Source organism: Rattus rattus, chromosome 1, assembly GCF_011064425.1.
Source record: "Rattus rattus isolate New Zealand chromosome 1, Rrattus_CSIRO_v1, whole genome shotgun sequence".
In the NCBI taxonomy this organism is placed as follows: Eukaryota; Metazoa; Chordata; class Mammalia; order Rodentia; family Muridae; genus Rattus; species Rattus rattus.
This window is the reverse complement of record NC_046154.1, coordinates 206,397,953-206,424,004: the sequence shown is the minus strand read 5'-3', so window position 1 is coordinate 206,424,004 and position 26,052 is coordinate 206,397,953. Positions and strand designations below refer to the sequence as shown.

The window sequence follows — 26,052 nt, the reverse complement described above, 5'->3', positions numbered from 1 at the left end:
GGAGTCCTCACCCCACCACCACGCAGAGTGACGGATCCCAGGACACGGCGACCAGCCCCAGGGCCTGCAAGACCGGGGCCAGCTCTGTCCCCCGCCACCCCCCGCGGCGTCCCCTCTCGCGCCGCGGCCGATGGTTTCGCCCACTCGGAGCGCAGCCCACGTGGGCGGCGGCGCCGGCTGAGCGTGGCGAATCGCTGTCTTGCTGAGCGACAGTGCGCTGGACCCCGGCGTGGGTTGCGCGGTCGCTGTGAAGAAGGAGCGCGAAGCTGCGGCCGGGCTGGGTTAGGGTCCGGCCTACCTGTACCCAGCAGCATCCGGGAGCCTCGCGGCTTGGTAGGTATCGGTGACCGGGAGAGGAGATTCGGACTTGATCGGTGCGTCCCTGAGCCTTGTGGTGGCAACGCCGCCCGGCTTGTTTAATATCTCCGGACTAGGGCTGGGTGAAGGCCCGGCTTCCTGCGGAAGTCCAGCTCCGTTAAAGTCCGTTGGTTAAAGGGGTCTAGGGACTACGGCTGAGCTGTCGAGAGGCCCTTTATTACGGAGTGCGCTTTTCAAAGCCCAGAGTTTAGGATTAGTTGTAAAGATCTTGAACCTAGAAAAGCCTGCTTCTGCTCCTGTTCCTAACATAAAAAGTGTCTGGTACAGCGAGAACTAGAGAACCTCTTGAACTTGAGAGATTCTAAGGAGTTTTTTTGTTTGTCCTCTTAATGTACATACCGCAAGGCGTTATACACGAGTGCACATCTTTACTCGTTTCTGAGTCCTGTGTGCTGTATTTGTTCTGGACTCACTTCCACTCAACAAACTGGAACCCTCCAAGCCTCTAGCTTGGTGCTGAAAAAGACCCTGGGAAGGTGGGTTTCCAGAGGGGGCGGAGCTGTGCCGTCCTGCACAGTCTTAATCATTGACATTGCTGAGACAGTGAAAGTTATGTGAAGAGCAGTTATGTGAAAGGACTGCACTGGCAAGTAAAAGTGGAGGGTAAACATTTACCAGAGTCTACTAGATGTGAAAAGGGTATTACATTTGATTCTGGACAGATTCCAGAATGAAATCGGGGGTTCTGGGAGCTGGTTTGTAAGTACCATAGAGCACATAGACAAATCGTTTTATTGTAATCCCCAACATTATAAAAAAAAATACTTTGATTTGAAAGCCCCCCCCTTAAAAAGAAAGTTATACAAGCTTAAGGCTCACAACCATAAAAGACAAAAGTAAGTTTTAAGATTCACAGGCTCAGAGCTGAAATAGGCCCAGGCAAGTCCATGCACACCCAGGCCCTGGGGGGCCTGCCCCACCGTTAAGACTAACAGACCATAAAGATAAGGAAGAAGGAATGCAGGAACCAGCCTGAGTTATCGAAACTGACTCTTAGGCCATCTGGCGGGAAGGGATAAGCCCCTAGCCCCTGACATTCCGGATGCCCCAGCCTGCACGTACTCTTTTGCTATGTTGTAACCTCATTTGAATATGTTTGAGATAGCCAATTGTGTTTTGCTAGGTTGTAACCTCATTTGAATATGTTTGAAATAGCCAATTGTGTGTAACCATATATCCGCGCCTCATTTGAATCCACCAATCAAGTCCCTCTAACCATGCATCTGCTTCTGTATGCCTGGTTCTGCTGGGCGCACCAGTCCCTCCGAGTTGGCTGAGATGTCCGCAGGTACCTGTGTATCCTGACAATAAATCCTCTTGCTGATTGCATCCAGTGGTCTCGGCCTGGTCATTGGGCTTGGGGATCTCCTTCCCGAGGGAAGATTCTCACTGAGGGTCTTTCAGATTCTGAGAGTAAACCCCAGGTTAGACTATACCAGTGCGGTTTTTTTCTAGCACAGCGTATAATAAATAAAAAAAAGCATTATGTGGAAAATAGTGTTTGAGCCGCCATCATCATGGGCTACAATGATATGTCCAATCTTGACAGTCAAACTGCGACCCCCATGAGGGTATACGTTTTAAGAAAGCTTACTTTTTGTGTTGAGCCATATTGCTCCTAACTGTCTTTGGCCACTTGTAGATTGGACCTGCCTGGCTGTGCTGAAGCTTCTCTAGAAGTTTGGTCTTGTCTAGGGGGCATAACTTAGTTCCCACTTTAATGTAACTATTTTGGAGACCAGAGGAAGTTTGAGGGAAAAACTGACAGGTTTGGAAGCCCCTTTCCAACCAAAATTCAGCAAAAATTACCTATTCCACAAGGTATGCCAACGTGGCCTTCCTTTGTTACTTCAGAAGGAAAGGTTTGCCCTTGTATTATTTTTAGCAAGCATCCCCAAACTATAAAACTCCAAGAGATTAAACCCTCAAGTATTTGTTCCTATTCAGGTCATAAAACCAGCTTGATCCACTGGCTAGAAGAACAAAGCATGAAAGCATAAGTCAGAGTCATTTGACAGTTAACATTTTTTGTCTGTTTAGTCGATAATTTATAACATTTATTGAGCATTTTCCACTTATTTATTTACTTGAGCCAGCCTCACACTTGTAGCTCACACTAGCCTTGAACTTTGAGCAATCCTGCCTCAGGCTACTGAGTTCGTTTTAATTAATATTTAGGTATTGCACTCATTTCTTTCTGCAGTTTTGGTTTTGCAGTTGGTTACTTGTTTGGGTTTTGTTCTCTTTCTTTTCTTTTAGACAGTTTCAATACATTGCTACTGCTCACCTTGAGCTTTCAATGCTGTATCTGTGTCCCAGGAGTAAAATTACAGGAGGCACTCACTCCTGTGCCCAGCTGCTCCCTCTTCTGACCCTTTCTGTTTGAAGGCTTTTTTTTTTTTCCAAGTAGGATTTTACCAAACCAGTTTTGTTTAAGTCTCTTTTGGAAGAACTGGGTCTCAGACTAGGTCAGCCGTTTCACTGTTGTGTTTAATAATACGACTCATCTAAGACAGTGGGTTTTTTTCATTTACCTTTTGACTAATTTATATGCATGAAATGCATTTTAACAACTCAGTATTATGTAGTAATCTGCAATATATGTTCTAAATACACTTCAAACCACAGTTTCCTTTAAAAAACAGATTAACAGTTGAGTCGGTTCTGTTGTAATTTTAGCATTTACAGACATTTTTGGTTTAACATGATTCTTTGTTTTTAAATAATAAGGCACGTCTTTACTTTTCCAGTTCAGAAGTTCCTGTTTTGAGCTTCCAGGGACTAAGCCACTACCCAAAGACTATACATGGACTGACCCTGGGCTCCAACCTCATAGGTAGCAATGAATAGCCTAGTAAGAGCACCAGTGGAAGGGGAAGCCCTTAGTCCTGCCAGACTGAACCCCCAATGAATGGGATTGTTGGGGGGAGGGCAATAATGGGGGGAGAATGGGGAGGGGAACAGCCATAAGCCCTAACCCCTTCCCCTCTCCTTAAAGGGGATGTTGGCCTGGAAACCAGGAAGGGAATAACAATCAAAATGTAAATAAGAAATACTCAAGTTAATTAAAAAAAAAAAAGTTCCTGTTTTGGTTGGTAGCTGAGACTGCCTTTTTTTTTTTTTTCAGGCTTTTGATGTATAGGAAATATTTGACTACCCCAAATATATTTATTTAAATCATTTCTTTCTGGAAATAATTTATTATCTATTTTTGTTTTTGCTGTTTGAATACTGTTTTAAATATGTCAGTAATTTAATCTTTCTTCCTTTTATGGTTGTGTTTTTCCTTGTAGACTAAAATGTCAGAAAAAACATGGCCTTGTTAGCCCAACAGTTATCCAGATGGTTCAACTCAGTTAAATTGAGTAGCTTCATTAAAGCCACACAAGTCACAAAACACTCTGCAAGACTGGGAAAAAATGCCTCGGCTCAGGCCCTGTTGTCCTCTGACACCTGCTTTCTCCAGTGGGGAATTAAGACTGACAGGGCTTTGTTCTCCTGGAGCAGTTTCCAGTCGGCCAACACAACTAGGAGAAAGAGTTCTACCAACAGCACTCTGCTTCCTTCAGTGAGTGAACAGCCAGAGAAGATACCTAGGCTTGAATCTGAGCTGCCTCTTGAAGGTAATTGTGGACAGTGAGAAAAGTCCCCTTTTCACAGATAGTTTTGATCATGCTACATATATAGACAATACTCACCAATTCCACATCCTGTACTGTACCAGGCAAAAAAGGAACAATGTTGGCTATTTTCATTTAGTTCTATTAAATTGTTATTTTAATAAGTTCCTAGGTTTATTAATTTGTGTCAGATTGTTTTATAGCTAAGTGTGTAAGATGTTTGCTTTCTAAAATTCTGTTTCATAGCTTCTTTCAAAAAATGTTGTCTAGGGCCATACCACCCTGAACGTGCCCGATCTTGTCTGATCTCGGAAGCTAAGCAGGGTCGGGCCTGGTTAGTACTTGGGTGGGAAACCACCTGGGAATACCGGGTGCTGTAGGCTTTTGGGGTTGGGGATTTAGCTCAGTGGTAGAGCACTCAAGGCCCTGGATTCGGTCCTCAACTCCGAAAAAAAAAAAAAAATGGGGGCTGGAGAGATGGCTCAGTGGTTAAGAACTGACTGTTCTTCCAGAGGTTCTGAGTTCAAATCCCAGCAACCACTTGGTGGCTCACAACCATCTGTAATGGGATCTGATGCCCTCTTCTGGTGTGTCTGAAGACAGCTACAGTGTACTTATATATAATAAATCTTTAAAAAGAAAAAAAAAAGTCCTCTGGCATTAAATAAAATTATTAGGGTTTAATTGTTATATTTATCTTTGGAGTATACAGTTTTGACATATATACTTAACTGTGTAATAATAATTAAGTGGGAACAGTTCTGTTACACTTCAGATTTCCCTTGAATCGCTTTATAGTCAACTGTCCTCTTGCCATGCCACCTGCTATAGGAATTCGTTGTTAAGCCACAGGTAGAATACTACTCCATTAGTAGAATGTGAATGGATGCTAAAAAGAAAGGAAGAGAAACTGACTGTGAATGATAAACCATAATTAATAGAGTAAAATTAATAGAGTCTATCATAGCTTGGGTTCCTTAAAGGGACAATTTCAAATGTCTTCCATACCAAATTATATTAAAACAACAGCAGAGAACTCCATATCAGGGCAGACTGGCAAAGGATTGCAGGTGGTAGGAACATAGAAATCCTCTTAAAAGAGTAATCTGGAGATGGTGGCATTGGATTAGAATGAATAAATTCAGAATAACATAACTTTAGAATGTAGATTTGGGGTTTTTTAAAGTCATTCTTTCAGCCAAGTTCACAAAGCTGTGTCTCACAGTGTGGTTGAAGAACAGTGGATCTTTCAACATTCTTACCTGTTAGTGAAACATGAAGAGAGTGTTTTGTGCCTTACCTAGGCAAGGTGATTCAAACTTGTAATCCCAGCATTTAGGAGGCTGAGGCGGGAAGATTCCCTGGGTTGTGTTCACTGTCTCAAAACTAGATTGAATACCTTGAACGTTCCCGATAAGCTTCTTACCTTGGAGGAACAGTAGCTGGTCTCTCTGGAACTCTTAGATCTTAGGTTATTTGTGGGCCTTTGTGGCGTGGGGATCACCACTATTAGGCCAAGGTGGCTTCACACTTGCTGTACTCCTCCTATCTCAGCCTGCACAGCCGAATGCTGGGATTACAGGTGTGGACCATCGTGATAGGCTTAGACTTCATAAACATCTACTTCTGGAATAATCTCAGTATTTAAGCAATGAGGCACAAAGTAGGGAAGATAGAATATTTATGAAAGTAGATCTTGGGTTGTTTCCTTTTTTAATATTTATTTTTAATTATACATATGTATATGGATGTGTGCATGTGAGTGCAGGTGCCTGTGAAGGCTGGTATCGAAGGCCCTGGAATTGGAGTTATGGGATTGGGAACTGTCTGTTGTAGATGCTGTGATCCAAACTGCAAGAGCAGTATTTGACTGCCAAGTCATTTATGCAGCCCCTTTATAGAAACAGTTTTCTGCATGTGCATGACACTGCTGACTGGATTCTCTCTCCCTTCATGACTCGCTGCAAAGAACTGGACGACTTGCCTCCACTGTCTCCGTTACAGCCAGTTTCAGAGGAGGAGGCTATTCAGATTGCTGCATACTCCCCGCTGCCCCTTTCCTCCTCCACACTTGCAGATTACGTAGACCATTCCGAGACTCTGCAGAAGCTGGTGCAGCTTGGTAAGTTTCCAACCTGTCACACGATGTGTTAGTCTGTTCACCCATGGTGCACTGCTCTCTATTTGCCGTGTTATATCCCCTGACCTTCCTCCCCGAGCCCCCTGTTCCCATCTGGATTATTCTCTCAGCCTGTATCATAACTTTCTAAATATGCTGGCTAGGAGGCTATCCTTGAATCTAGGTAATCAAAGGCAGCCAGAGCGTTTTATTGCACACTTCCATCTGGTCCTATCTGTAATCTAGCACTTTGTTGAACCTACTTGATTTTCTCAGTAATGATCCTAGGAAGTTGACAGGAATTACATGGGTAAGAGATTGAAGAATTCCAGTTTCCCACATACAGCCATACTAAGTTCCCCATTTTTAGCTTGTACCTCAGCTTGAGCATCTTAATCTCTGGGGACTCAATTTGTGAGCCTTTAAGGTTATTTTTCTTGTTTAAATGGGCATTGAGTATTATCTTAGTTAGGGTTTCTATTGCTGTGATGAGACACCATGATCATGGAAACTCTTATAAACATCTAGTTAGGGCTCATTACAGTTCAGAGGTTTATACCCTGCGTGGCAGCATGCAGACAGAAGTGGTACTAGCAAAAAGCTCAGAGTTCTACATCTGTAACTGCAGGCAGCAGGAAGAGTCACATTAGGCCTGGCCTGAGCATTTGAAACCTCAAAGCCAACCTCCAGTGACTCACTTCCTCCAACAGGGCCACACCTCCTAATAGTACCACTCTCTGTGGGTCTATGGGGGCCATTTTCATTCAAACCAGCAGAAGTATTTCTTACTCAAAATACCTGGAGGTAGAAGTATTTGAGATTTGACACTTTCTCGCATGTTCTCATTCCCTATATCTTGGAGAACTAGTTTTGGTTTGTTTGTTTGTTTTAATCAGAAAAGAGAAAAGAGTACCTGTGACATAACCACAGACCCTCAGGGGTTGTCCTTGGTTTATTGTTTCCTCCCTCTCACTTTAACATTGATTTAGGGCCTCCATATTCTGTCTCTCCAAGTTTGCTCTTATGCTGTACTAACTTTAGTTCTCATTTGTCACTGAACAACTGCAGGCACCTCCTACCTTGAGAGAGAGAGAGAATGCAGGCACCTCCTACCAAGGGGGGTGGGGATGGGAGAGAGAACATGTAGAAGGCAAAAAAAAAAAAAAATTTTTTTTCATTAAATTGCTTGTATTTGTTTTGTTTCCAGTCAGGTTCTTTCCTTGTTCTGGACTTGCAGATATAGGTTAAACTGATTGGCCAATAAGCCCCAGAGATTTATCTGTCTCCACCTACCTAGTACTGGGATTATAATTGCACATCACCCACAAGGCTTGTTGTTGTTTAAATGTGGCTTTTGGGTGATCAAACTCAGGCCCTCAGGTTTACAAGGCAAGCACTATACATATATACGTACTGAACTCTCTCTCCAGCCCCTAACTTGATAACTTCCTAGTCTTCAGCCATATTGGCCCTGCAAGATATCTGTAGTGTTAGTGTTCTCTCTGTAATGCAAACTGACTACCCTGCTTAACTGCTTAGTATCTTTAAAGCCTTTCAAGGCCTTTGAGTTCTCCTGATTTTCCTGCTCATCTTACCAGTCTCCTGCCTTGCCTCCTTCACTTCTTTGGTTGACCAACAGGTGGAGAACTTATTTCAAGTTAACCCGCTTCTGAAATGTGTTCTCTGGCCATACCATGTGAATGACTCCTCTGTGAGTTCTACTCTACTTGTTTTTATGCCTGCACTAACAACAGCATATGGTAATGTTTCACTCCTGTTTGTGGCCTAGTTAGCCAGGTGTTACCTGTATGTGTAAGAAACTTCACGTGAGGCTAAGCATGTAATCCCTACATAGCAAGCCAGAGGTAGCAGACACCTGTGAGATCAAGGCCAGCCTAGTCTACATAGTGGGTTCTAGGCTAGTCAGGGTTACAGATACTTACTTGAAGATAACCGGAAGAAGATAGAGATAAATGAGAAGTACCCAATGAGATACAAATAAAGACTCTTTTACTAACCTAAGCATCCATCAGTTAGTGACTAATTAAAGAAAATGCAGTATACAAATGGGATACCAGTCAGCAGTAGCAGAGAATGAAGTGCTATCATTTCCAACAGGACTTGGAAGACGTGCATACAAAGGCATGTTTCATTAGTAGAAAGTGAGTAAACCAAGCTCCCAGAAACAGAGAAGAATGGTGATTGGGGTAAGGGAGGTGACCTTGGGGAGATGTTGGTGGAACGATACAGAGTGTCCATTCTTAGTAAGTTCTAGGAATCTATGATGCAGTAAGAGTGTGTTTTAAATATACACACACACAAAATACGTGGGTTGCTATATTAATTAGCTTTGTTTAATCAAGAAACAGTGCTGATATACCTAAAATATCTATCAGACCTCAGAACGTACACAGCTCAAGAGATGCTTTCTGTAGTAAGTTGAGAGATGAGAGATGACATGTGGTATCTGCCTCGAACAGCAGAGTAAGCTACCTTTCAGAACAGCTTCCCTGCCCTCTAGCAGATACGTATTGTTGCAAAGGATCAACATGGTTCTCACCTATGAATAATTTACAGTATACTGAGAGCCTTGGGATATGTTCCAGCCATTCCTTTTGTATGAGCTAATAATTTCAATAGCACGCCTTAGAAAGTAACTTAAATGACAGTAACCTAGAGGATCCATTATTGCTTGCCATTGGTTGGTTTTTGAGTAATAAAGCCTTGTCCTCTTCTATTTGTTTTCCTGCTTTTTCTGCTTGTTTGAAATCCCAGGAGGCCAGTCCTGTGCACAGGGGCTTCAGTGCAGCTGGCTTCTAGGCAGCTTCTGCCAGGACTCTGTAAAGGCCAGAAGGGGTGGGCCAGGTCATTTCCCCGTTCTCACTCTTCTTTAGGTCCTTTAACTTGTCACTCCACGACAACAGCTTTCTCTCATGTGGCCCTTCACTAATAACTCATAGCTCCCTTTGGGCTCTGGAAAAGGATTGGTCTACCTATCTCTGTTGCTAGCATGCCTTTGTGTGTCCACTTTACTCATGCCATCATGTTACATTTCCTTCCATTTGAGCTCTGTAGGGTAATATGCTTTCCAGACCCTGGCTGGTGACTGAGTATATGCAACAGTAAAAGATGCAAGGCCAGGATTTATTAGAACATCTACTGCTCCCTTCCTATCCCCTTTTCTTAGTATTTTGGGCAGTCAGTGGCTGAATTTTCATTTTAATGGAGTCATGTGTGAGCCTTGTACTCTCCTGATGGGATTTCTCCCATTGCTTCTAAAAAGCAACCCCATGACCAGAGTATGACAGCCAGCTCATGCTGAGTGAGGCCCTCCAGCATGTGTAAACTCACTTAAGTCCAAGTCTTTTAGGTTATTTCTAAAACATTTCCTCATATATCACAGATTTTTGAAACTAGTTTCCATCTCATTTTTTTGAGATTATTCATTGATTGCACTTGGTTTTGTTCTATTTTGAACTTACAAAAGAATTACATATAATAGTTCAATTGGAAGGATGGTTTTCAGTGGTGATACAGGTTAAAGTCAAAACACAATGCAGGTATAAAATTAGAAGCTCTTTAGTTAGGATAGGTGGTGAAGTACTTTATCTAATCGACAAATATGATGGACTATATGTTAATTGTATATCATACTTTGTAATTTACATAATTATTATAGTTATGATCAATTTATGTCCGAGAGATGAACATTTTTTATTTGGACAGAAAAGATGAGATGTTTGGGATTGGTTCTAATGCTTTGAATTAATCCAGCCCCCAAAATTGGGAACCTGCATGTTCAAACACTAGCAGTCCTTGTCCCCAATTGGTTTTTGATTGATCACTAAAGAGCCAATAACCAATGGCTAGGCAGGTAGACTGAGGCAGGACCTTTGGATTTGTGCATGCTAGGAACTAGAGAGGATACTCACCATGATTTAGAGGGAGACAGATCAGATTTAGTGCTGCAGAAAGAAAATCATCCGAAGTGTAGATCAGAAGGAATGTGGCCCCTGGAAGGGCTGCCCAGAAGCGTCTTGGGCAGCAAAGACTAGAGAGCTGCCCAGAAGGAGCCAGGGCAACAGAGATAAAATAAAGAATAAGAGGGCGGGCGTTAGGCCAGGAGTACCAGAGGGAAATGTGTGCTGACTGCGGGGAGGATTAGAACTGTCCAGCCTTTGAGCTAGTCAAGGCATATTTGTATGGGTGTGCGTGCGTGCATGCGTGCGTATGTGTGTGTTTCATTTGAGAATCCACCACTCCTAGGTGGGCGCAATGAGTGGTCGTGACCCGCCAGCAGCAGAGTGGATTAACTAACTACCGCTACATTATTGAATTAAAATGTCATCACTAGTGTGTGGTAAGTTGTTTGAGTTCATTCCGAGTTAGCTTCTGGTCTCTATTCCATGTGGGAGTGTGGTATGTTTGGGTGTGTGCACACTCATAATACCAAGAAATTTAGATTTCTAATTATATTTGTTTTTAAAATTGGTAAATGGATATGATGATTTTTTGATTGTGGATATAATTATAAAAATGTTATTTCATTGCTTTTATAGGACATATATAAAAGTGCCTCTAGAAAATAATTTTTAAAAGTGGATTTTGTGGTACTGAGTATTAAACCTGTGGTCTTATGTATACTAAGCAAACACTCTAGCCTTTTTTTGTTTTCTTTTATCTTTGTATTTTAAAATAGTCTCTTCATGTTTCACCATTGACCATGAACTGACCATATAACTCAGGCAGACCTCAAATTTATAATCCTCCTGACTCAGCCTTCTAAATAGCTATTAACATGATTTAGTGCTTATGTCTTAGGGGAAAGTTTAAGCACAAATGTTTTTGTCTTTCTGTCTACATTGACCTTTAACATATAAATGCTATACCTGATTTTAATTCATTTCTGCAACCAGTTCATTTAAAAGCTTCCATTTGTCTATATCAATTCTTTTTTTGTTGTTGTTCTTTTTTTCAGAGCTGGGGACCGAACCCAGGGCCTTGCGCTTGCTAGACAAGCGCTCTACCACTGAGCAAAATCCCCAGCCCCATCAATTCTTTCTAAAAGATTATTCATCGGTAATTTTTTTCTATATGACATTAATGGCTGAATAAGAAATTATTTTCAAACCAATCCTTTTCCTTTATTATAGGAGTGGATTTGTCTAAGATAGAAAAACATCCAGATGTAGCCAACCTCCTTCTAAGACTGAATTTTGAAAAAGACATTAAGCAAATACTGCTATTTCTTAAAGATTTGGGTTTAGAAGATAACCAACTGGGACCATTTCTGACAAAAAATTATGCTATTTTCTCTGAAGACCTTGAAAATCTTAAGACCAGGTAAAGTTTGAAATGATTCCCATATAACCTATGAAGTACTTATGGAAGAATTATATGTGTGGGAGAAACTTTCTAGTTTGCTATCCAAGGATCTACTGTGTGCATATGATGGTTTATATATGCTCAGCCCAGGGAATGGCACTATTACAAGGTGTGGCCCTTTTGGAGTAGGTGTGTCACTGTGGGTGTGGGCCCTACAACCCTCATCCTAGCTGCCCGGAAGCCAGTATTCTGCTAGCAGCCTTCAGGTGAACTCTTAGTTTCTCCTGCACTCTGCCTACCTGGATGCTGCCATGCTCCCTCCTTGATGATAATGGACTGAACCTCTGAACCTGTAAGCCAGCCCTAATTAAATGTTGTCCTTATAAGAGTTGCCTTGGTCATGGTATCTGTTCACAACAGTAAAACCCTAACTAAGACAGTGAGTATCAATGGTTCTTTTAGTTAGGGACTTCTGATCTAAAGAGTATTTAAAAATAGTTGTTTTGTCAACCGTCAATTATTATTTTCACTTTTCAATTTACCGATGAATTAGTATTGAAACATTTCTCTCCAGAAACCATAAATTTTTTTCTCTGACATTTCTATTAACAAATAATTAAATTATCTAAGAGTACACATAGAAGCTGGGCAGATTATGAAAGCATGGTCATTACTGTTTTTTCTTTCCTTTTTCCTGTTTGGAAACTGAGTCTCACTATATCATCCTGACTGGCCTTGAACTTACAACCCTCCTGCTTCGGCCTTCTAAGTACTGGAATTAGAGTTGTGTACTACCATGCCCAGTATTTCTCATTGTTGATGGTAGATATTTAGCATTCTTTGAGCAAATTGTTTAATCATAATAATAACATACTTTAATAATGTGCTACCTCATAAATTGAAATTCTGTTTGTAGTAATCATGGTTCTCTCAAGAAGAAAAGTAGTAGCCTTTTAATATATACTAATTAGAATGGATTACAGGTTGTGATCTGACTCATCCAACAATGGCCGTCTCATGTCCAAAAAGCCAAGAAATGCTTTAGTTGTTTGATCCGTGAGGTTGGAAGTCTCAGCAGGCTCAGCCTGTTGCTGGAATCTTGTAGACTCCTGGACAGTTGGTAGTCTTCAGTACATATTAGACTCCTAAAGAAGTTGGTACTGATACCATGGACAGAATGCCAAGACAACCGAATAAATGCACTTGTCATCTAGAGTAAGGATAACACAAAAAAAAACCCAAAGCTTCCTCCTCCTAGGTCTTTTTATGTGGGCCGCTACTAGAGGGTGTGGCCTAGATTTAAGGTAGGCCTTCCCTCCTCAAACGATCTGATTAAGAAAGTCCCCATACAGGTGAGCACCCAGAAACTTGGTTTAGTTGACTCCAGGCGTAGTCAAGGTGACAACCATGGTTAGGTATCACGTGCTTTCGTTGAATGGTAAATATCTTTACATTTTAGTCATCAGTCTGAAGACATTGTAACATGATATCAACCCAGAACAAGACACGGCCCTGTTCTTCTGTTAATGGTAACTTCACCCCATTTCTCCCCTAGGTTAGTAGGAAGTGCTCCTCAGTTTACCTAAACCCCAATCACAGGTATCACTCATGACTTCTGGCATCTACATCCAGTGAAACACCAAGACCGCTCAGTTCTGTCTTGACCATCTCTCACATCAGTTGGACATTTCTCTCAATCTCCACCTGGGATACTTTGCCTCTTGTCCTGCCAAGATAACAGCACTATTCCTCTCTCCTTACACAGTCACAATCCTTCTAGAATAGACCAGTGGTTCTCAACATGCCTGATGCTGTGACCCTTTAATACAGTTCCTTGTGTTGTGGTGATCCCCCAATCATAAAATTATGTCCTTATTACTTTATAACTTTGCTACTGTCATGACTCATAATGTAAATATCTAGTGTACAGGATATTTGAAATGTGACTCCTGTGAAAGGGTCATACAGCCCTCTGCCAAAGGAGTTGTACCCACATGTTGAAAGCCACTGCTCCAGATTGTCCTCTACACTGGTACTGAGCTACAGAGGCCTTGGCAGGTCCTCAAGCCAATAATAAACTGTCATTTCTGTGAAGTAGGGAAAAAAGCTCAAAACATCTGCATGTCCTCCATTGAACATCTTACATAGTTAAGGCACTGGACCAAGCATCAGACTTAGAAGACTGGTGCTTTCTCATCCTGGGACTCAGACTCTTGTCATAGAAACACTCATGACACAGGAAGGAGTGAGTCTCAAAACTTCACACCCAGCATCCTGGCTTCAGGTATAGATCCCTTCACCGTTCAAAAGTCAGTGTGCCTCGATGCTCCACATTTATTCCAGTGACGCATGAATGTCAGGCAGTGGCAATCATTTGAGGGGTTTTGCCATAATTATTACATGAAGCATAGAAAGTTTGAGTAATTTACCCAAGATTAGACACACAGTAAATGGCAAAACTATGACTGTAACCAAGTTGACCAAACTCCAGGGTCCTGACTACTTACTGTGCTTACTGATGTAATGTAGCATCTCCCTATAATAATTCTGAGGAAGAAACCTACGTATTAAGGAGGCAAAATTTCTTGGTCAAGTTGTCACTTCTTCTTAATAGCTCAAGAAATGTTTATTAGAGTCTTTGTAGAAACTTCACTTACAGACTCAAAAGGATATATGTAAACAATATTTCTATTGAATAGGCAAAGATATAATAATATTTAGTTAAACTTTGGCTTGGCTAGATATAGCAGTCTTATTTTCTATAATACCCATAATCCAAAGTTACTTTTATTTTCAATGAAAATAATTTAGTGTGTATAATTGTGAGTCCTTTGTAGAATTTACAAAATGAATAAACTCCATATTAATTATAGATATGGTAATGCTAACACTTGGGATACTGAACTCAGAAAATAAAAAGGTCAAGGCCAGCCTGGGCTAGGTCATAAGACCCTGTCTCAAAACCAGAAATACTCAGTGGATAGAGTACTTGCCACCAAGTGTGAGGACCAGAGTGTGGATCCTTAGAAGCCAAACAAAGCCCAGTGCCGTGGAGCTTAGACAGTAGCTAACCTGGCTTTCCTGGCTGTGAACAGTGAGACACCCTGTCTCCAAACAAGGTGGAAGGCTGGAACCTATGCCTGAGATTATCCTCTGACTTCCACATGTGCACCAAAGACATGTTCATGCCCCCACCATCATACACATGTAATAATTCTTTTTAAAATTAGAAGTGTATTAGGATGATTTTCTGATTTAAAGTAAATGAACGCTGATCAAAATTTGTTGGGTGTTGCAAAAGTGTCCAGAGTTGGGCTCTCATAGAGTATTTTTATTGATCTTATGGGGGAGTTATAGGATACTTTTTTTAAAAAACACTACTTTAGCACTGAGTAGACTCAGAATATGTGTGTGTGTGTATGTATACATGTAAAAATAATTGACAAGAGATGGGCATGGAACACAGGAAGAGTGAGGGTAGAAATTATGTAAATACAGTACTACTTTCTGAAGTAACATCATATCAATAAATATTTGTCTGTGTATATAAATTTTGCTTTATATTTATTTCCCTAGGAAATGTTTATCATGTGTATGTGTATGTTTTATTCTTTCTCTAGAGTAGCTTATCTACAGTCAAAAAATTTCAGTAAGACAGATATTGCCTGTATGGTCAAAAATGCACCATTTCTGTTGAGCTTCTCCGTGGAAAGACTAGATAACAGACTGGGATTTTTTCAGAAAGAACTGGAACTGAGTGTGAAGAAGGTAAGAAAAAAAGACCAAGTATAAGGGAATGCCTGTCCTCTTTTAGTTATCGTTCAATGTCATGTTTCCAAGTGCCTGGTGTACACAGATCCTATTACTGCATGACTCTTGTGTCCAAAGATGACTTAGCCTGAGGAGACTCCATCAAATTGATTCCTTAAGTTTTGTTTCTGTGCCAGATTTTTCATCAAACCATGTTGTTGATGTTTATTTTGAAGATTGCTATCATGTATTTGATTGGGTCATATTTTGAATTTTCGCTTGGCATCCCTTAGTTTTCCTAACTGGTTAAACGTGTTTGCATAGTAACGGTAATTATGTTTTCACTACAGACTAGAGATCTGGTTGTTCGTCTTCCAAGGCTACTAACAGGAAGTCTGGAGCCTGTGAAGGAAAACATGAAGGTAACATAACTTGAAGCTATAAGAAGCTGATTACCATACTTGATTAGATTTTGTTTGTTTGTTGTTTTAGAATAAATACTGCTGTTGTCATGGAAAAACAAAAATTTTAGCAGAACTTTTTAGCAGAAGTGTGTTTTATGTTTCTATGAAAGAAACCTGTGTGTTAAGGAAGCAAAGTTTCTTGCTCAAGTTGTCACGTGCTCTTAATAGCCAGAGAAACATTTATTAGAGTCTTCGTAGATACTTCATAAAGCACAAAAATTTTTAGCAGAAGTTATTTCTAAAAGTCATAAATGACAGTCTGTTTCAGCCAGTGTTTTCTGCACATGCGACCCAATCTACCTGCATCAGTCTCCTGCAGACATTAGGACCCGAGATCCTGAAGCAGTAAGGAATAAATGGGACCTGAACTGCTTTTTTTCTTCCCTGGTATGATAGGCAGTGTCTGTGCTTCCTGGCCATGTTCCCATTCTGTGAAAACAATTTTGATTTATCCTATAGTGGTTCTGATTTAGCTTGTTTGCAAATTCCACAGTGGCTGCCCTCACTTAACTACAGCTACGCACTCCATAAGCTGGGCAGCAGCTCTTACCAACCAAGGCTCCCAAGCTAATAATAATCACTGTGTTGACTACTTTCCAGTTGGGCCTATATCCCAGTTTCCCTGAAACTATGGGAAGCAGTCACAGCATTTGAGATCTGTTCGGGCAGTCACCCTGTCGTCACGTCCTCCTGGAGAGATGCAGCAGGTGCCAGGCATACTGCTGGACCTCAGCTTTCAGGCTTCACAGCAGTGAAATGGAGACAGGTCTCCAGAGGCCAGCTTCTTCCTGGCAGCCAAGGGCAGGGTTACTTTTCCTTACGCGTTTCATAATGTAGGCCTCCTCCTGCCACTTTCTGCCTCCCCCTCCTCCTGAGGTTATTGTAGATTGGATTCAAGCCCAGTCTCATAATTGTCACTCAAATTTCAGGCCTCCACTGGAGCTCAGATTCAAACAATGTATCACCTCTCAAGATGGCACAGTCTCTGTATACCACAGTGCAGATGGACAAAGTGAGATTTGTGTCTACCACTGGCCCAGGATTCACTGTCTCACAAAATCCTGCAGTGGTTTTGAAGATTGTGTAGTCTATGGATATGTCTTAAGGATTGGAGTCTTCCTGTCTTGATAGTCGTTATTTCTGAAGGACTTCCTCTTGGTCTCTTTGCAGTCAAGGGTATTTTTTCTTGTTCTGACCCTTTTCCATAAGATCTCATGGGAACAATTGGTCCAGCGTCTTGTCTGGAAGTCCAGCACTGATTGGCTTGTCCAGTCTGTACAGGCCTCCTTTCTCCATATGTTATTCCATCTCAGGGTGTTTCGTTTGTTTTCTTGTTTTGTTTTTTCCCTGTGGTACTCATGACAGTCAATGCAGAGACATCCTTGTGTGGGTAAAGGCTGTGATATTTGGGTGACTTCAACCAATGTGAGTACCTTTCAGGGGTACTGGTATAACTGCGCCCACATTTTAAAAGATTATTACTTTTAAATCTGGAAGGATCAGTTTGCCCTCCAGCATAGTATCCAAAGGCCATTTCTACTCGTGACTTCCAGGAAATTTACTTTTTTGTAGGTTTACCGCCTTGAACTTGGTTTTAAACATAATGAAATTCAGCATATGGTCACCAAGATCCCTAAGATGCTAACTGCAAACAAAAGAAAACTTACGGAGACTTTTGATTACGTACACAATGTGATGAATATTCCCCACCACATCATCGTCAAGTTCCCACAGGTAACGTATCTCCTAGGCGTCTCAGACCCTAGGCGTCTCAGACCGCTGCCCGCGTCTTGCATTTAGGCTGCCCGGTGTGGTGCTTGCATTTGTAGGAAGTCTCCTGGAGAGACTTCGGTGAAGTGTCTTTGCCCCTATAGCTTCTATCTACAAACATAGTCTCTTGGGGTTTTCTCCATTAAATTTGAAAATACTGTTTCCTTTATCCGTGGTATTGAGATGGGAAAAGATGCGTGGCCTTAGCACACCTTTCAGAATTACGTTGCTTCCGGCCCACTTCCTTCCCATAGAGTGATGCTCTTTTGCCCATTATATTCTTAGTGACCCTTAAGTAATCTTCCATGAAGGAGCATTGACAGATTGTTGGGTAATTGAGAATGGGTTCCATGAATAGGACCTTGCAGTCATTCATTACAGAATGGATCTGCCTTGGGCTAGACGTGTATGAGCACTAAGAGTAGAGTGCTCAGTCATACGTGGCTTGTAGTCGAGTGTGCGAGGCGGAGGTTTAAAGTACGTGCACACGGCAGCAGAGTCTTAGCCAGGGGGCTGCTGGGGCAGTTAATCCAGTGTAGAGATAGAAAAATGGACGACTATTGATCGCTTACTTCTTTGCGAATATGGACTCATTATAGTTACTATTCCAGCAATTATCCCTGTTTGACAAATGAAGAAAACAACCAAAGGGACAAAGTGGGATTCCTGTCCGCCACTGGCCCGGGAATCACTTTCACCAAAACCCAGCGGCAGTGGGTTTTAAGATTGTGTTAGGCTGTGGGCATGTCTTGAGGATTAGAATCTGCCTGTCTTGATAGCTGTTGATTTCTGAAAGTCTTCCTCTTAGTTTCTTTGCAGTCAAGTGTATTTTTTCTTATTCTGACTCTTCTCTCCATGAGGTCCCGTGAGGTATCCTAGTCCAGCGTCTTGTCTGGAAGTTCAGCGTTGATTGGCTCGTGCCGGTCCATACAGGTCTCCTTTCTCGGTGTGCTGTTCTATCTCATGCTTCCTTTTCTGTGGGTCTTATGGCAGTTAGTACAGAGACACAAAGGGCTTTTCCAGAGTGTTTTCCAGAGGCATCCCAACAAGTTAGCAGCATATACTTCCTTTGCTCACTGATCTCAAAGCTGTTAGTTTTCCCCAGTTGTTTTTCTCCGTGTCCTTCCATGGGCACAGTTAGCACTTTGTATCCACTTTTGGACACTGGGGGAAAGGCCTAGAAGTATTTGCCCTATGGAGTGCTTCACCGTGTCTGAAATACAGCCAAGAGAAGTGCCTTGGTTCACCTCCCCAGCAGCCCAGATCCCCATGCCCTGTGCTGCAGCCTCTCATTCCAGTGTGGGCCCTTCCCCCTCTTGTCCCTTCATCTACACAACAGCAAGCTCTAGGCATGTAGCCAGCTCATGATTCCTCTGTCAGATGTCTGTGCTCTTCTTAGTCTTTGGGGATTTTAATATTAAAAGGCATGCTTTTCCTATTCGCCCCAAAGGGGTCAACCTCATTTTATTTTGATTTTCAGTGGGTACCAGAATTTAAAAATCAAAACAGAGACACTTTAATACTTTACAGATCGTGGAATCCTTTTTGCTGACACATCTTAGTCTCTAATGTTGGTTCTCAAACCTGACAGATAATCTAATTCTAAATAGCTTGTTAAAAGTCTTATTCTCAAGTTTCAGATGAGGTGGTTTTGGGGTGACTCCTGAGGCTTTGCTCTTGCAACACTGTCTGTGTCTCAGGAGTCATCATACTGGTTGCCCTCCATGAAGGCCTTTCATCATTATCATTCTGCATTAGTTTTTAGTCCCTTTTAAATAAAAATTTACCTCCTCCTTCTTCTTTCATTTTTTGCCCCAGTACCCAGAATTTCTGCCCAATAGCTCAGGCTGTTTGGAACTCACTCTGTAGCCCTAAACTCTAAACTGGCTCTAAACTTAATACTCCTGCTTCATGTGACCAGGTTCTATGATTGCAGGCATCTAAACTCATTTCTTATTTAGTAATACTTATGAGTGTGCTGGGAATCAAACATGTAGTCAGTGTCATTAACTTATTAAACTAACTTATTAAAATAGTTAACTGAGTAAGTTTGTTAGTATTTCAGCTTTTTATTGTTTATTTCTTTCTCTTCCAGGTATTTAATACAAGAGTATTTAAAATTAAAGAAAGACACTTGTTTCTTGCCTACTTGGGCAAAGCACAGTATGATCCAGCAAAACCTAACTATGTGTCTTTGGACAAGTTCGTATCTTTTCCTGATGAAGTATTTTGTAAAGAGATTGCCAAAGCTTCAGTAAACGATTTTGAGAAATTCTTAAAAACTCTTTAGTTTTTGATGAATGTTTAAATATATTCTTGTAAATATATACATGAATAAATTTATTTTTAAAATAAATGCCTCTGGTTTCAATATTACAACTCCTTTTCTCCTAATTCCCTTTCTGGCTAACTTTTTGGCTTGGCTTTTGGCATTTGTTGTTTATTTTAATAGGAAAATTATATCACTTTCCCCCTTTCCTTTCCTCCCTCCATATCCTCCCAGGTACCCCCTCTCCTATGCCTCCCATACCCTGCCTCAAGTTGATAGCCTCTTCTTATTACAGTAGTTAGGTGCATGTGTGCATTTATAAATGTGCACGCACACATATATAAATACAGTCTTCTGATTCTTTTTGTTGCTTGTGTGTATTTGGTTTCAGGGCTCTTCATTCTGCATTGGCCAACTGTCTCAGTCACTTTTCTGTTGCTGTGAAGAAACACCGTGACCAAGGCAGCTCTTATAAAACAAAGCATTTAGTTGGGACTTGTTTACAATTTCAGAAGTTAGTCCATATCATCATGGCAGGGAGCATGGCTGCATGCAGACAGATAGAGTACTATAAAAGTAGCTGAGAGTTCTACATCCTGATTTATAGGCGGAGAGGAAGAGACTGCTGGCATGCACTTTTGAAAACTCAAAGCCCACCCCAAGAGGCACACTTCCTCCAACAAGTCCAGACCACTTAATTTTTTTTCCAATATTGACACTCCCTGGTAACCAAGCATTCAATTAGATGAGCCTGTAGAGGCCAGGCCACTCTTAAGCAACCACACCAGCCAATGTGGAGGCTCATCCCAGGGAGAAGCAAATCCTATCAGCCGTCATTACTTGCCTATAGTTTTTTGTCTAGGTATAGAACCCTTCAAAAAGTTTCCTCCTCCACATTGGCATGGCCCATTAATGTTGCCATTCCAATCTTGTCTATTTCAAAGAGACTTTCACAGCAGCTTCTTGGTGTTGCTCCATCTTCCTCTGTGTTCTCTAAGCCGTAGTAGATGAAGGAGCTCTGAGGTAGATGTAACCATTGGAGCTGAACTTACAATCCATTTACCTCTGCATCGTATCAAGTTGTGGTTTTCTGTGATGGTCTCCATTTACTGTAAAGAGACTTCTTTGATGAGAGGTAGTAGCTGTACTCATCTGTAGGGTTAAGGATAAAATTTAGAATGTAGTTATATAATTATGCTGGTCTAGTAAAATGGCGCTAGTAGATTCTGGATAAATATTTTAAAATACAGTTTGAAATTATATTGGTTTTGGAAAATAGCAATAGTATGTTTTGTAGGTTTTGTGACCTCTCCAACTACAGGTAGCTGACAAGTTTATAGTAGCAGGTATGAACTTCCGCCTATTGGGCAGGTCAATTAGACAAGCAAATCTAATTAGAACACTTGGTTGCTCTCCAGCTATCCTTACTACTGCACAGTTGTGCATATCTTGCTAGGCCCATCATTTTGTGGTTCTTAGGTTTTATAGTTGGCTAGGACTAATACCTCCCTTTCTCCCTTGACATGTCTCATAGCATCTTCCACTATGCAAAGAACTAGTCCTTGGGGAGGAAGCTTCCAGATCAGTGTCAATTCCATGTCTGTAAGATCTGTGTTCAAAAAGTATGTGGTATCTTTGGCATTAAATAGGCTTTTTCAAGTTCTGAGAGATAGTCCAAGACTATAGCAATAGCCTTTCTTTTGCCAAGAATCTCAAACTCTGCTAACTTGAAGGGAGGTTTCCCATGGCTGGCATGAAATGTTTTTTGTGAGACCATTACCACCCCATGTATCCTAAATATATGTGTGTGTGTGTGTGTCTGTGTGTGTGTGTGTGTGTATAATGTATTATACGTTATATATAATGAGCATATAGTATATATGTGTATTTTAAAGAAAGCTTTTTAAATGTTAACCTGTAGCTTTTTCAAACAACCTTAAACTTGTTATCTTTCCACCACCTCAGCTCTTCCTCTTCCCTTCCCATTTAAAGCCCCCTACTTCCCATTCCATGTACCTCTGTCCTACCACCCCTGTGTAGAGCTCCTTCCTGCCTGCTTACCCCAAAATCTCTGTTTTCCTGGCTTCTGCTCTTACTCCAGGATATACATTCAAATCTAAAGATTCTACATTAGGATCCACAAATAACAGAACAATTTTTTTTTTCAGTTACCTCAGTTGGTATATATATATTCCAGTTCCTCGATTCAATTAGTACCTCATATTCTAGTTCTGTCTACTTACCTTCTGTCTTAGGGTTTTATTGCTGTGAACAGACACCATGCAGCTCTTATAAGGACAACATTTAATTGGGGCTGGCTTACAGGTTCAGAGGTTCAGTCCATTATCATCAAGGTGGGATCGTGGCAGTGTCCAGACAGGCATGGTGCAGGAGGAGCTGAGAGTTCTACATCTTCATATAAAGGTTGCTAGCAGCATACTGGCTTCCAGGCAGCTAGGATGAGAGTCTGAAAGCTCACAGCCATAGTGATGCAGCTACTCCAATAGGGCCACACCTTCTAACAGGGCTGAACATATACAAGCCATCACACCTGCAAATTTTATTTCATTTTGCTTTATCACCGAGTATAATTTCTTTGCGGTTATATACGTTTTCATGATCAGTTGAAGAACACTGACATTGTTTCCATTTCCTAGCTTGTAATTAAAGAGGCAATGAGCATGACTAAGCAAATAGGCAATGAACATAACAAGTATTTGTAGTAGAACGGAGTCTTTGTGTGTGTGTGTGTGTGTGTGTGTGAGAGAGAGAGAGAGAGAGAGAGAGAGAATGCCAGCTGTCAAATCAGTTATCTTTTATGACTGCCTAATTTAAGACGGTCTCTCACTGTACCTGGATCTTACCAATCCCACAAAATATCTGGCCAGCAGGCCCCAAGGACCTTCTTTTTCTGTTTCCCAGGGTTGGGGTTATCAACTTGAATCATCATGGGTAACTTTTTATATGGGCGCTGAGGATTTGAATTTAGGTCCTCATGTTTGTGCAGCAGCCCCTTAAGCTGAGCTATCTTCCCTGTTCATTTAAATGTATTACTTACTGTAAGTTAAGGTGATGGTTTCACTGGAAATTATTTCTTTTAAATGATTTATGTATTTTATATGTATGAGTGTTTTGTCTGCATGTATGCATACCAGAAGAGGGCACTGGATCCCATGGAACTACATTCATGGACAGTTGTGAGCTGCCTTGTAGATACTAGGAATTGAACTCAGGACTTCTGGAAGAGCAACCAGCCTTAACCACAGAGCCATCACTCCAACCACAGAAATTATTTTTTTTTTTTTTTTTTTTTTTTTTTTTTTCAGAGCTGGGGACCGAACAGGGCCTTGTGCTTGCTAGGCAGCGCTCTACCACTGAGCTAAATCCCCAACCCAGAAATTATTTCTTGATGATGTATATTTGTAGAGATTCACTCTCATAGGGCTTTCTTACAAATTTCCAGTAACTTAATTCCTGTTTGATTTAATCATATCCTTCTTAGGAAAAAATGAAATACAAGAAGCTTAAAAAAAATAGCAACTTTACCACGGACTAACAATGTGTCCTTCTTATGAAGCTTTGGCTATAGTGGAAGATTTTTCTCATTTGCATTCACTGGTCTTTGAAAACAGTTTTGTCACAAGATGGTTTTATTTAAAATATCACTTCATCCAATATCTTCTACTCTACTCAAAACAAGCCATTTGGGTTTATGGAAAGTGTTAGTCTCCTGAGCATGAGCATTTGAAATTGTCCACAGTTGGCTACTGGTAATCAGAAAAATCTGAAGCAAGTCAATGGGACATAATGGTGCCTATAAGAAACCTTGGACTTAGCACCAGCATGAGCTGGTACATTTTCCACACTTACCATGTATATGTTAACCAGGGCAAGTGACTTGGCCCCTGTGTCTTTGCCTCTTTTTTTGTGAGGCACCATGACCTTAGTTGTCTGCCTTAGCAGCACCACAGTGAACCATACCTGGTATTGGTACTTGGAAGAATTTCTCTCCCACAGTGACTTAGCATCAATATGGTTTGGCCCATTCAACACTCTTAAGCGGTACCTTGAAAACCACTTGCCTATTATGTCTAGTCTTAGAATATCAGAGTCATGAGCCATTCTGTAAAAGCAAGCAATTGGAGAAATTGGGTGAAGAGAAAAATGACTGACAAAAAGCAAAACAATCCAGCCAGTTCAGCATATCAAGTGATGTGAGGAAGGCAGCAGTGTTGAGTATTCCCACCTTTGCAGAAACGCCCAGCTGAGTCAAATTTGGGAGATAACCTGTGTTTAGCCACTAGATCCAGAATCAGTTTATTGTACCAGAGTTGTATGGGTGTCTTAGATAATCCTGCAAGAATAATGTAACTGAGTTGGTGACTGCTCAGAGCCAGACACAGTGTCTCTCTGATTACTAAGTTGACATTTAAGGTTCTAAAATACATTGGCTAATGTGATATATATGTGTTCCCATCAGTTCTCCAACGGGTAAAATGAATCCATAAAACAGCTGAGAGAAAAAGCACAGACTTGCCTGGTCTATGTCTAGGAACTTCATTTTGCCTTAATGACCAATCCATTTGGAATAGGCTAGCTTGGAGCTTGGGTGATAACTTAGTCGGGCAAGTGCTACTCACACATGGGGACCCCAGTTTAATCCCCAACATCCTTGTAATAACTGAGGGCTTCAGTGCACATGGAATCCCAATGCTGGGGTGATGGAAGAAGAACCCCTTGGGCTTGCTGGCCAGTCAATCTCACCTAAATTGATGAGCTCTAAATTCAGTGAGAGATCCTTTCTCAAAAACTAAGGTGAAGGAAGACATTGAGCCTAGACCTTTGGCATCCACATGCCTATACACACACACACACACACACACACACACACACACACACAGGTACACATACATACACACATATTGACATGCAAGAGTACACACAGAGGCACACAAAGAAGAGGTTAGCTGTGCTGCTGTCATGGACAGTCCTAAAATTTTAAGCAGTTTTAAACTGTAAAGACTTGTTTCCTTCTTTTTAAGATTGATTGATTGATTGATTGATTATAAGTACATTGTAGCTGTCTTCAGACACACCAGAAGAGGGCATCAGATCCCATTACAGATGGTTGTGAGCCACCACGTGGTTTCTGGGATTTGAACTCAGGACCTCTGGAAGAACAGTCAGTGCTCTTAACCGCTGAGCCATCTCTCCAGCCCCCAAAGGTTTGTTTCTTGATGATGTCTTAAGAGTAAAAGTGGTTTAATGGTACAGAGTGATGCATCCTAGATGCCCTCATTATGACTTGGGAGTTGGCAGTCTACTAAGGGAAAAAGAAATATTAAAGATTAATCTTTTAAATTTTTTTGCAGGTGGGGGTGTGCCAATGCATCATATATATGTGTGTGTGTGTGTGTGTGTGTGTGTGTGTGTGTGTGTGTGTGTGCCTAACTTTAAAGAGTTAAAGTACTGTAATTTCTATGCCAAGAGGAAAGAAATATAACATTTTTTAAAATATTTTTAGGATTTGTTTTAGTAATGTGTGTGAATCTGTAAATGTTCACACATGCATGTGGGTACACACAAGACCAGAAAGAGGGCATCAGATGTCTTAGAGCTGAAGTTCCAGGTGGTGATGAGCTGCATTACATTGGAACTTGGAACTAAACTGAGTCCTCTGGAAGAGCAGCAAGTGTTTGTAACCACTGAGCCACGCCCCCAATCCCCTAAAACATTTCAAACCATTAACAAACACGAGTAAACACCAAGCCCTAGGCGCTCTGCACAGAAGACTGGGTAGATTGGGAAGGGGTATATCTGTATTGACTATAGATTTTCATTATACTGGTGTTATTTCCAAACTAATGCAGTGTAACTATTATTTGTGTAGTGCTTACTTTATATCCTGTATTAAAAGTAATCTAGAGGTGCTTTAAAGAATGCAAGCGTGTGCGTAGATTATACTAAAACACTGCACCATTTGACATAAGGCATTTGAGCATCAAGCTTATCCTCTAGTGTCCTAGAATCCCCTCCATCCATACTGAGGAAGTGTGTGCCTGAAAATCATCTACTATCTATTCATTACCTGTCTCCAAGCAAAGGCTCCATCTATACCATAAAGTTCTTTCCTGTAACAGGGCATGGAAGAACACCGTCCCCTAATTTCGTACTACTTTCCCCATTGTGTGACGAAGAATGTTTCTTGTAACAAGGCGCACAAAAAGATCAGGCTAATGTGTGGGGTCCGTTCAGATAAGAAAATTTTAAAAAACGCCTTCCACCGGCCATCAGAGCTGCGCCTGTGCAGGCGCCCTCAGCACTCCCTCTTCCCTCCCTCCCCTTCCGAAAGTATGC

General features: G+C 41.3%; 1 protein-coding gene and 1 non-coding gene across 4 annotated transcripts; both read left to right on the top strand.

Annotated features, from left to right (window-relative positions):
* Positions 1-198: 198 nt before the first annotated feature.
* On the top strand, positions 199-19,782 carry Mterf3 (mitochondrial transcription termination factor 3). Of its 3 annotated transcripts, XM_032914195.1 has the most exons (8): positions 199-333; positions 3,672-4,001; positions 5,968-6,120; positions 11,271-11,460; positions 15,063-15,210; positions 15,543-15,614; positions 17,229-17,390; positions 19,522-19,782. In XM_032914195.1, exons 2-8 carry the CDS (start codon positions 3,692-3,694, stop codon positions 19,714-19,716), a joined length of 1,230 nt encoding a protein of 409 aa, XP_032770086.1. In that variant the 5' UTR covers positions 199-333; positions 3,672-3,691; the 3' UTR covers positions 19,717-19,782. The 3 variants fall into 3 exon arrangements, with proteins under 3 accessions (XP_032770086.1, XP_032770093.1, XP_032770098.1); XM_032914202.1 differs by lacking the exon at positions 17,229-17,390; XM_032914207.1 differs by lacking the exons at positions 199-333; positions 3,672-4,001; positions 5,968-6,120 and adding an exon at positions 10,371-10,477.
* On the top strand, positions 4,263-4,381 carry LOC116890401. Its single transcript, XR_004386603.1, has one exon. It is a non-coding gene; the product is annotated as a 5S ribosomal RNA (ribosomal RNA).
* Positions 19,783-26,052: the final 6,270 nt, after the last annotated feature.

Coding starts and splice junctions, on each gene's coding strand:
- Mterf3 (XM_032914195.1), top strand. CDS start 3,692: ATGGCCTTGTTAGCCCAACAGTTATCCAGATGGTTCAACTCAGTTAAA. Junction 15,211..15,542: donor TGGAACTGAGTGTGAAGAAG/GTAAGAAAAAAA, acceptor TTTTCACTACAG/ACTAGAGATCTGGTTGTTCG. Junction 17,391..19,521: donor TCATCGTCAAGTTCCCACAG/GTAACGTATCTC, acceptor TTTCTCTTCCAG/GTATTTAATACAAGAGTATT.